The following is a 12723-nucleotide window of genomic DNA, read 5'->3' on the forward strand; positions in this document are numbered from 1 at the left end:
CTATTATAGGTGTACAAATGACCATTAGTGGGTCTTGTAAAGGAACCAAACTTAAGGCAGAAAAAAGAATAGGGTTTAAAGATGCACTTCTTTATAGTACATGAGCATACCTCTCAACCTGTTAGACCAAAACATCTGGACAAAGGCACAAATAACCGGGGGACAAAAGCCTAAAACTAGGGACACTTTTTAAATATTGCTCTTACAAACCTAGAAAGTTGATAGAATAACAGGTTATGCATTAGCATGAATTTTGATAAAATAACAGGTTATACATTAGCATGAATTTTCTGAAGGATGTGAAGTCTGAAATTCAAATGCGGGGCATTATTTTCTGACTTTAGTCCTCAATGATTTGCCAGTGATTTGCCAGAAAACCACAATTATATGAGAAACAGACCACAAATATGAGGCAAAAATATGGACATTTTGCAAAAATCTGTACAGTTGAGAGGTATGTGTAACATGAGTAGGAGGAACAACTGTCCACTAAAATCACTCAAGGGGAAATTGGGCAAAATGGAAACAAATGGGTGGTAAAAGAGGAAAGGCAGTTGCAAGCTGCTAGTTGCAATGACTGCACACGCTAAATAGACATCAGGCCTTTTGTCAGGTATTCGCATGCAAGTATGTCAAACATCTTCAGCATCACTATTTAATGGGTAGAAAAAGGAAGGCTGGGCATATCTTTCACAGAAGTGACACTGCCTGTTAATTTCCAGTGCAATGCACTAACACCATCCAAATGTACAGAACAAGTGTGTTACAGTTATGCCACCTTGTTACACTGCCATGTTGTGCTTTGACACCATTTACACTAATACCAATCTCATCGGTCAGAAGCAGAGCGTCAATAAAACAGATGTATTACTACCTTATCATAATATGTCCTGCTGTGGCACCACTCTAATCAATGACCATGCCATGGATGATGGCCACAGAAAATCCACGACAGCTGTGATCTCTTTCCTGGTGGCAACATGAGGTAGTTTGAATGGCACATACAAAGTGAGTATGTTTTGTTTTCATTTGTTTTGTTTTTCAGTTAAACATTAGATATGCTCCCAGGATTATTTTTGAATATGAGTAGCTTTTCTGTATCCATAATAAAAATCTAATTTAAGATATTTATTTTATATTATATGAAAACAATTTCAGTGCCACTTTTCTACATTGTCACTAAGCCCCAGCTAAGAAGTAAAGGGCTTATTATAATGCTGTCTGTGATTCTATGCACACCAAGGCACATATAAACTGAGAATTCTAAAATGAAAGTGGTGACAGATTTAATTAAATTATGTTCTGTACTATGTGTGTAGGGATCAGCTATCAACAATAAATGAAAGTATCTTTATTTTAATAAAAAGCTGCTGCATCTAGAATTTATTGGATTATACAGGATATCGGCTTCAATCTGAACTGCTTCAAATGTCTCCAGATTTAACTCATTCTGTTGACATCCTGCTTTTCTTCTCTAGGACATAACCCAAAAGGGATGGCAAGCAACATACATATTTTTTTCCTTATGAGATACTGCTAATTACTAAATAAGTAAATCTGGCATCATTGTTTTTTTGCTATATTTAACATACTTTGCCGTCTTACTGTTTTAGAAAGTAATGCAGCAGACTGAATCTCATTAATGGCTTTTTCCATGAATTACTATTAGGAGAATGTATAGTTTTAACTTTGTTGTTATCAGGGTAAGATTCTGTAACACTCAAAAGCTGTTATGTCTTAAAAAATCAGACACAAGCAGTATTCAGTTGTTAAAGCTCTGAAATAGTGACTGGGTTTGGGGAAAGTTGAATTCAATCCCATGCAAACCCTCCTGTCAATATTCACGTGATCTCACATCCCAAGATGCAGCATTCTTTTACTCATTTCAACTTCTTTGTGATATTAAGTTCGAATGGCAAACATGGTTAAGTGAGAAAGACTTGGTGTGACGCACGTCTATATATGCAGTAGGAAGGTTATCAGGACAGAAACCATACTTAGTGGCATGGCAGACAGTCTAAAAATGTCATAACAATGGACATCTTTAATGGCACTGTTCACTGTTGTGATATTGGATTTTGTGTCGATGGTCCTGTTCATCGTTACTGTAGTATCCTTTGCAGGAGTTGCGATGACGATGCTTGAATGAGGATATCCATTGTCCTGTATTATCACTGCCTCTCCATTTTGGAACTCACATGTTTTGTTAATGAAATCTGGTGTTGAAGTTTGGTTGAATGCCACAGGATGAAGCCCGGGCACTTTGCTCTGAAGCCATGTCTGGAATGCTGTGACACGTGAGTACACTCCAGGGCGATTAGGTCGTGCACAACCATATCCCCAACTCACAATACCTACCAGGATCCAGACCGAATCTTCCTTGCATACCAGTGGTCCTCCAGAGTCGCCCTACAACACAAATGTAACAATGTTACTCATGATGAACAAATCACTGTTTTAATTTTCTCTAGACTGCACGTTTCAAACATGCATGCATGTTTCAAAACCAATTGTGACACCCGTGCACTGACCCAGCAATCAAGGAGACTCAATCCTCACCACTAGCACCAGTGAGGGGCGTCCATATAGGGAAAGGATAATAAATACACACACGGTAAAGTACAATTTCCCTTAAGAGCACACAGAGATTACAGTCAGTCTGGGGCTGGATTCTCCCTTTCTCTCCAGGTCCCCAATAAGACTCCCCACTGGCACAGCTATAGGGTCCAGATCTCAGCCTAGTAGGAAAGCTAAAACCTCCAGCACCGTCTCTGTCCAAACAGTGCTTCATGTCCCTGCCCAAGTAGCTGACAGACACACACACACACACACACACACACACACACACACACACACACACACACACACACACACACACACTCTTTGAGATAAGAGTTTATACAACCACACAGACACTCCTGGGGAAGGCTGGCACAGGTTCTCCAGCTGTGCCCCTTTTACTCAAGACTATACAGTAGAAATCACTGCCACCACCCAGCTAATATTTATCAGCTACTCAAAGGCAGTTATGAAAGGGTGTCCAATTATACTGTGCAATATTATTATCCAAATGGTAAGTGCAACCAAATAGTCAAGACATATTTGGAGTGACTTGGTACAGTGTCACTATATACATGCAATGTACTCCTAGGGCTTAAATTATCTCTACACAAAACAGCCACAGTTAAAAGGTTTTAAAATATTTAATAATAAATAATAAAAACACAAGACTTCTTACTACGCAGTGCTAGCCAAGAGTTCAGAGATTGCAGAGAAATACTTAAAATAATACAGTAGAAAAGTTCTGACATCACAGAAAAAACAAACTAGTCTAATCTTCTTATTTCCTAGCTATATCTAAGAGAAAACACAGTTCTAAAATCCTACTTACATATAGACACAGGCAGATTGGTGATTTTGATTTTCTCAAGACAAATGCTCTAATGCTCTCATTCTTTCTGTCCTTAAATTGATAACACAGTACCACTGATTAATTTCAGATTACATCATTTCTTTCTGGTTCCCAGGCTAACAGACTCTCAGAAGTTAATAGCCCTTGATCTTGCAGCTGGTCAGGAAGCCAGAACAATAAAAGTAATTATACATGCAAATTCTAGCCATTAACTCTGGCCTCAAAACAACAGGCAGGATGCCTTTATCTAGACATCTGTGCTCCGAGTTTTGACATCAAAGAATTGACTTATCACCTTTGTTACAGCAGAGTGCACTGTTGTTACATTTTTGAAGTTCCACAGCTAACACCATTTTTTCCCATTTAAGAGGACAAGCCTGTGGCTTATATTAATATTTACAAATGACAGACTTATCTACAAAATTCTATTTGTCTAGGCTCGCAGCCTTCACCTATCTTCACACCAGTATATGCCCTGGAATGGAACCAATTATCCAATTTACTAATAGATTTATACAGTTCTGATGCTTTGCTCAGAAATGTAATCCATAGAATACTTACACTTTTGAACTGTCAAAAAAACACAAATTGTTCCCACTTTCTCCTTAGAAGAAAAAAAAATGTTATTTTTGTGACAAGTTCATTAGCTTGCTAACTCCATGGCAAATTTTTCAGCACATTTTGGTGCTTTGGAAGTATTTGCAGCATTCCCTGCTCTCAGAGGATCTAAAGTCTAGGTAAACATGTGGACTCAGTCTGGTCCTAACTGTATGTATGCGTACGTGTGTGTCTATCTATAGCTATATATATATATCTATATCTATATCATGTATCCATATCATGTATTCATATATATCATATATATATTTATATATATATATATATATATATATATATATATATATATATATATATATTATAGCTATATTATGTATCCATATCTATATCTATATCGTGTATACATATCCATATCTATATCATGTATCCATATCTATATCTATATATATATATATATATATATATATATATATATCTATATCATGTATCCATATCTATATCTATATCATGTATCCATATCTATATCTATATCATGTATCCATATCTATATCTATATCATGTATCCATATCTATATCTATATCATGTATCCATATCTATATCATGTAGCCATATCTATATGTATATCATGTATCCATATCTATAGCATGTATCCATATCTATATCTATATCATGTATCCATATCTATATCATGTATCCATATCTATATCTATATCATGTATCCATATCTATATCTATATCATGTATCCATATCTATATCACATATCCATATCTATATCTATATCATGTATCCATATCTATATCTATATCACGTATCCATATCTGTATCTATCTCACATATCCATATCTATATCACATATCCATATCTATATCATGTATCCATATCCATATCCATATCATGTATCCATATCTATATCTATCTCACATATCCATATCACTTATCCATATTTATATCTATAGCACTTATCCATATCTATATGATGTATCTATATATATATATATATATATATATATATATATATATATATATATATATATATATCTTTATAAATATGGGTCTACCGCAAATTGTGGAATACTTACCTTATCGAATGACATTTCATTGAGCCTCATTTCATTGATTGTCATTCTGTCCATGGAGCTGGGAAAAGGAAGCTCGGGAAAGGAAACAGTTGTCCACCATGGTGAACTTTGCCCTTACTGCACTGTAGTGCAATCTCAAAGTTGGTATAATTAGTTGGTGGGGTGAAGGGGGGGCAAAGTCTCGACTTGGAGGGGTTTTTTTTCTGTTTGTTGTTTTCTCCTGGTAGCGGAATGGTTCCTTTCCTGAGTTTCATTTCACAGCTCCAGGAGTGTGATATAATGACAGTTGATGAAGTGATGTTCGATTAATTGGCATTCGGTAAGGTGAGTATTTGATAATTTGCAGTAAGCTCATATATATATATATATATATATATATATATATTTATATATATATATATATATATATATATATATATATATATATATATATATATATATATATATATATATGTATGTATGTATGTATATATCCACAAGCATATAGAAAGACAGATAAATAGAGTAAATAGATAAGTAGATGGATGTGCAATAGCCAGATGGGTTAATATGTTCCAAAAACATACCTCTCTTCTATCCATATTTTAACAGAATGTCCAGAATTTTGCCTCATATTTATAGTCTGTTCCTCATAAAATTTGTTTTATGACAACTCACTGAGAAGTTAAGTCACTAAATAACATCTTACATTTGTGCTTCAGACTTCATATCCTTCAGAAAATGCATGTTAACACAAACGCTGTTATTCTAACAATTTTATAAATTTATAAGAGCAATATTTAAAATCTGTCCCTGTTTTAGGGCCTTTTTCCCCCACCCCATTATTTTAGGCTTTGTCCAGATCTCTTGTGCTAAGAAGTTGAAAGGTATGGTTATGACCCAAGACCAGCAAGCAAAATCCCACTGATGGTAATGAGCACACCATGACGACATCATAAATAGCGCTGAGCAAAGGGGCAGGGGTATAATATACTGTTTTAGCAACATAAGTAATTATACAGTTATTAGTACTGTAGCATATAACAATTAGCAGCTTGATCTAGAAAGAAACCATAACAGACATATTTACCAAATATAGATGTACAAAAGTATATATACTGTTGTACATAAACTGCATTTCATGTTTATTACCTGCATGTACAGAAATACAGTAACTGTCAAGAAATGTAGTTAATTGTAAGTTTAATTCTGTTGGCTGCCAGAAAAGCAATTACTAGAAAATGGAAATCAAAGTCTACACTGACTATATCTGAGATTAAATATTATAAAAGAGATAAATGAACTGGAAAAGGGATCTTTAGAAAAGGGAAGGAGCAAATTACAAAGAAGTAAATAGAAACTGCGGAAGAATACATGCATAATAATGTTCAGGAGAAGTGAAGTTTAAGGGACGGCAGGAATTCAGCAATGTTTTGTAATGCTGGACTGATGATGGTAGCAAAGAAAACATATGTGATGTATGTTGTATTTAAATGGAAAAATGTTAAAATGGTTTGTTTTCTTTTCTGTTAATGTATGTTTGCCTGTGTCTTCAGTGATAATTTAATAAAGGTGTTAGAAAAGAAATGTAGTTGATGGTGTACTATTAAACTGCTGGTAAATGTTACACTGAACTATGTATTAGTGAGACTGTGTTGTCTAATACAGTCTACAACACAGCACATTAACAAATGTTAAGGTTTGAATTAATTCAGTAGGAGAGTTTTTCATTAACAGGTTAACGGACATGTGTGCTGTAATTTACTCGTGTATCTGAAACAAATGTGAATAAAATTATGTAAGCTTATGTAAGCAAAATTATATTGCACTGTAACTGCAAAGTAAATTGTTTACATTTATTATTTTAACTTTTAAAATAAACCAGCTGCCTAGCTAAACAGTCATTATCAGTATTTCATACTGTTTGCCAATAATTAAAGTTTACCATAATAAATTTGGTTTGCAGGCAGGTACGGACCCCCCCCCCCCGCCATTCACTTGCTCAGCATTCTGTCCACATCTCCCTGCTAATTAAATTTGCAGAGGTCACACTACCTGAGAGAAAAAGTGAAACACTGGTTTTGCTATCAGACAATTTTCTTTAAGTATTCTGACTTCAATTTATTTGGTTTGACGTTATATGGAAGGTGTAGCCCCATGTTGATTGGTGCAGGAGGCTCAGCACCCCCCAAAAAAAACATATTTACACTTCAGTACTGTATTCTTCCTTATATTCATTTTGCAGCTGATGACACTCAACAGTCAAACCTGTCACCTGTGCAGATTTTCATAGAATATCCAGATTTTTGCCTCAGATTTTTGGTCCATTTTTCATAAAATTGTGGTTTTCTAGCAAATCATTGGCAAATAATTGAAGATTTAAGTCAGAAAATAATGATAGACATTTGAGTTTCAGACTTCATACCCATCAGAAAATTCATGCTAATGCAAAACCTGTTATTTTATCTACTAAGTCTCTAAGAGCAATATTTAAAAATTGTCCCTGTTCTGGGGTCTTTGTCCTCCCATTATTTAGGACTTTGTCCATATTTCTTCTCTAAGAGGTTGAGAGGTATGTCAGCAGTATTTTGTTTTTATTGGTGCTGCTTTTACTGTTCAGTGATCACTGTTTTCAGCATGTGATTACACATTGTTTCTGTAGTTCATATTCCATCCTTTGAAATTTGTTTTTCATAATTCTGACATTCATAAATGGACATATTACACTGAAAGATCCAAGGAGACACTGGATGTGGCATTTCCATAAAATACAGGTTCATATTTTTTGCAACGTCACAGGAAATATGAAAAGGAATAGGCCACTTATCACAAAACACAAACATAACATACCTTTGGTTATTTTTCCACCAAACAGCATTGCATTGTCTCACAGCCCTTTCTGTATTACTCAGTTTCATGCACACAGGATTCTCTCTCTGTCTCTCTCTCTCTCTCTCTGTCTCTCTCTCTCTCTCTCTCTCTCTCTCTCTCTCTCTCTCTCTCTCTCTCTCTCTCTCTCTCTCTCTCTGTCTCTCTCTCTCTCTCTCTTTATGTTTATACATTGTCTAGACTTCTTTTGCTAGTTGTTTCCATGTTCCCTTCATGCTTGAAGACTATGTATAGTTTCTAGGTTTCTCTTCTTATGCCCAAGTGATAATGAGGGCATTTTCTAGTAAAGACGAGTTGATTCATAATATTTAATAATAACCTCGGTGCATGAACATTTTAAAATATGTTTTTTCTGCAGGGGATTGAGCCCCCTGCAGCCCCACACCCCCTGCTACTTATTTATTCCAACTCTGAGATCACACAGTCCTCATGAAAAGGGCATATTCCCCAACCTCTAGGACTGTCTATCTTGCACACCTGTCAAACTTCCGTTTTGTAGACCAGTGTGCCCACAAAAAAGAGTTTGATATTGGAGAATTTCATTATTTTTACTAATTCACGCACACACGTATGTATATATATATATATATATATATATATATATATATGTGTGTGTGTGTGTGTGTGTGTGTGTGTGTGTGTGTGTGTGTGTGTGTGTGTCTATATATATATATATATATATATATATATATATATATATATATATATATATGGATCTAGGATGTTTGCTCGACTGAGCAAACAACTGAAATCCAAACGGCCGGGCATGCTTACGCAAAAGTGCTTTTCACCGAAGAAGCACTTTCGCGTAAGTATGACTGTTGCCGAGGCTGTACTACGGTGCGGGTAAAGGACATTTCCCTTTTCCCCACCGTAGTGCGGTCTCTGAGGGAGTATATTAAAGTAGGGGGGTGTGGGGGGCACAGCCCCCCACATGGGGGTGCAGGGGAGCGAAGCCCCCTGCTAAAATGTAAATGCAGTGTTTTGTTTTTTTTGTCACATGCTTTAACGAAAGCGCTTTTTCGATAAAAACGCTTTCGTTAAAGTGTATTCGGGTTTTATGGATTCTGGGCGAATGTCCTAGATCCATATATATATATATATATATATATATATATATATATATATATATATATATATATATGTATATGTATAAACAAAGAAAGAGACAGAGATATAAAAAGATAAAGAGATATGTGTCCAGTCTCTGGAAAGTACATTTCCAGCAGTATGTCAGTTGAAGTACTGCAGGTATTACACATGAAATGCATACAAGCCTGCTTTACTCCTCCCCCACTCCACTTTACTCATATGTACTAACCTTAACCTTACCCACAGGGCCATATTGAGCACTGAGTGACCTATGCAGCTGCCTAAGTCCCAGTGCAGTCGGGGGGCCTGGCAAGAACATTTAATTTTAAAAAAAATCTTTCTCACAGTCACAACATTTATTTTTTTGTTTTTTTGAAGTGAAACTTATTTAGGCACAGTAGTGAGAGTTTGGAGTGAATGGAAGTGAGACTGCCAGATGGTGGCATTGTTTGGCGGCCAACTGCAGCCAAACCAGAAGTCCAGAGGAAGCCACTGTGCCGCAGGACTTTCACACACACACACACACACACACACACACACACACACACACACACACACACACACACACACACACACACACACACCCTCAGTGCTGAAACGTTTGGTATATCTCAAAGTTTAAGTATTAGTACCCATTCCCACTTACCATGTTTCTCATTCCTCTCTCAACAGTAAGCAAATGTAAAACTCCATATAAAAAGCAACATTCAATATTGCATGCTTTCTTTCCTTCCTGCACTCAACTAACAGTACTTTCAATTATTTCAAACAACAGAAATGGCTGTTAACACATATATATGCAAGGCACTGCATGGTAACCTATGGTCCCTACTTTTAAAAACATTTTGAGTCTAGCTATGTGACTTCCATATGTGGTTCCTCTAACCTTGTTTTAAACTTTGTGTACACTAACATGTACTTCACATGTAAAATGTTACCTTTTACCAAATAGAACTGTAAGGTTTTATATTGTGAAGTTTAAATTCACAAAGCAATCCACAAAAGCAGCAGTTCCTTCTATGCACTATGCTAATGAATGTTACTACACTGAATGCACAGCTTTTGGCTTTTGTCCAGGAGTGCAGCAGTGTTTGGGGATATGTAGCTGTCATCCTTCTGGACCAATTAGCAACAAGCTACATGTTTGGTGCCACAATACTGGCCTACATATGAATATTTAAATCAATTCACAAAGTTTGATAACCAAGAGGTTAATTGGTTGATTAATTGATTAGAATTGTTATTACAAAATTATTTTATTTACTTTGAGGAGTCTTTATATCATCAAAAAATGGCATAGTTATGGAGGCTGCATACGCCCCAGTTTATGCCAATATTGTTATGGTATACTGGGAAGAAAAATTCTTATTCATTTCTTCCTTCAGGGATTATTGGAGGTTGTACACCCAATTTCTGGATGATATTTGTATTTTTTGGAAAGGTGGTTTGGAAAAATGAGAGCAATCTATGACCTTTATTAATACCACCACTGATTTTTTGCAGTTTACGGTTTATAGATCTGACAAAAAGATCAGTTTTGTAGACATCAGTCTAACCAAAGATGTATGTAGGATAACTTTGTTTCTGGTATTTTCCGGAAATGTACATACTGGAACACTCTGCTACATTTTTCAAGTTGCTACCCTTTTCACCAGAAAAAGGCACTAATAAAGGGACAAATGGTCCGAGTGGCCAGAATGGCTTGCGAAGAAAGCCTGTTTCTTAAAAAAGTTACAAAGTCAAAAGCTATGTTTCTAACTAGGGGATACCCCAGTTGGTTAATTGAAGAAATAATGACTGAAGTAATCTAGAAAAGAAATGAAGGAATTTATGTTCCCCTGTTAGGTAGTAAAGCTGAAGTCATTAATTGTAATTCGAAGTTGAATGATCCCTACAAGGCAATTATTAATTCTTACAACCTGGATTGTAAGGACATCGGAAAGGTACTGTGTCAAAATTGGAACAACTTTCGAATAAATGATGAAATGTGTGAAATTTTAGGACAGGAATCCAGGATTGTATATAAAAAAGATAACATTCAAACACATGTTGGAAGGACAACCAGTAAATGTGGGATACCACAGGGGTAACAAAAAAGTAACGTATAAATGTGGTACATGCACACAATGTAAGTACATTTTGGAAGATGGTAAGATAAATATAAATGGAAGGGAGTGGATTAATAGAAAAGTGTATTATAATTGTATGTCAAGCAGGGTAACATATGTGGCACTTTATGTCAGTAAGACTGAGAGAGAGAGTTCGAAGCACAAATATATAAACATATATATGACATTGATAAAAGTAATCTGTATAATGCCCTGGCTGGACATCACTGAATACATAGAACATCATTTTACATTTTGGATTTTGGATGCTATCTACATAGATATGAGGGGAGGGACCCTAGAAACTTAAATTGGAAGTGTTGGATTTAAGATGGTAATTGATTACTGTAACAGATACGTTTTTGAGGTTAATAAGACTGTTTCCATTGATAGTACTTGTAACTGAAACAGTTAAAAATATGAAAATGTAAAAAATATTTATTATGTTGTGTGAGTAGTTTTTTTAATAACCATGTAATTTTATGGTTTAGTAATTTTATCTATTTTCAGCTAATAAGTAGAATGTATTATGTACTATGGCAGTTACAGCTTTAAGAGCAATTAGAATTAATGGATGACTTTAGCAACAAATGGTATTTGAATTTGTGTCATTTTAACTTGAGTGTTTTGAAGAGGTCCCAGTGTAATTTAGGGATGAAAGAGCTTAACGATGTGTTATTATTGGTCTATTTTTTTACTATTTTAATAAAGTGGCTGGTGGTGCGCACAAGGAATTGCTTCTGTTTGGTTATGAGTTCTAAATATTATTTTGATGGTCAGAAGCCAATAGGGTTTATCTCCACCATGACTGCAATGGAAACAGTACAATAAAAAAGATGAGTAAGCCCAGGAGGCAGTTATCTTCAATTATCTCAATATCCTACTAATCATACAGGTAAAATAACTCCTAGAATGTCACGTATTAGGAGAAATTAAGGGCTTGTGCAACTCTTAATTAATAATTTTTAGATCTGAGCTTAATTGCTTATCTGCCAGCTGAATACAGTGTCACTAAGAGTAAGACATTTGAATTAATCAAATCATGGAGGTCATTACTAGAAGCAGATATTTCAAACAAGTGGGCCTTCCTCAGTTAACAAAAACGATGTAGATGTAGATGTAGATGTAGATACAGATATAGAAAATCACAAAAAGAAATACAAATGTTTACCTGACAGGAATCTGTTCCACCCACTGTGTACCCAGCACATATGGCATCAGACGCAACAATTTGATGTTGTTCACCGTAAGTGCTGCTCACGTGATAAATGCAATCACACTGTGGCTGGTTTATGATGGGCACCTCTGCTTCCTGCAATGTCTCAGGGTTTGGTAAGTTGACTGAAAAAGCAAAAGGAATTGTGGGTTAACAGCTGAAATGGTGAATTGTTATAACTTGAAGACAAAAACCTTAAAAGGTCTTAAATAATCTATCAGCTTTACCAAGTAATCCACACTCAAATACAACAGCAGCTGCAGTAGCAAAAGCATTGTGCATAGCTCATTAGCTGAAATCGTTCATAGGTCGGTACTAGGCTATTGGCCCAAGGGCCTACGTAAGCCTAGCCAACAAGGTTCCCTGGCTTACGCCACCCAAGAAAGTT

General features: G+C 35.6%; 1 protein-coding gene across 1 annotated transcript in view; it reads right to left on the reverse strand.

Annotated features, from left to right (window-relative positions):
- Positions 1 to 354: 354 nt before the first annotated feature.
- Positions 355 to 12723, reverse strand: part of LOC122814357 (serine protease 33-like) — a 114635-nt gene continuing 102266 nt past the window's right edge. The window contains exons 5-6 of the mRNA XM_044086943.1: positions 12291 to 12460; positions 355 to 2409 (exon numbers count right to left, since the gene is read on the reverse strand). Coding sequence (XP_043942878.1) covers positions 1957 to 2409; positions 12291 to 12460 — 623 coding nt within the window. The 3' untranslated portion in view covers positions 355 to 1956. The remainder of the gene's footprint in view (positions 2410 to 12290; positions 12461 to 12723) is intronic.

This window comes from Protopterus annectens, chromosome 10.part0 (assembly GCF_019279795.1).
Source record: "Protopterus annectens isolate FY-2018-M chromosome 10.part0, PAN1.0, whole genome shotgun sequence".
NCBI classification, from domain to species: domain Eukaryota; kingdom Metazoa; phylum Chordata; order Ceratodontiformes; family Protopteridae; genus Protopterus; species Protopterus annectens.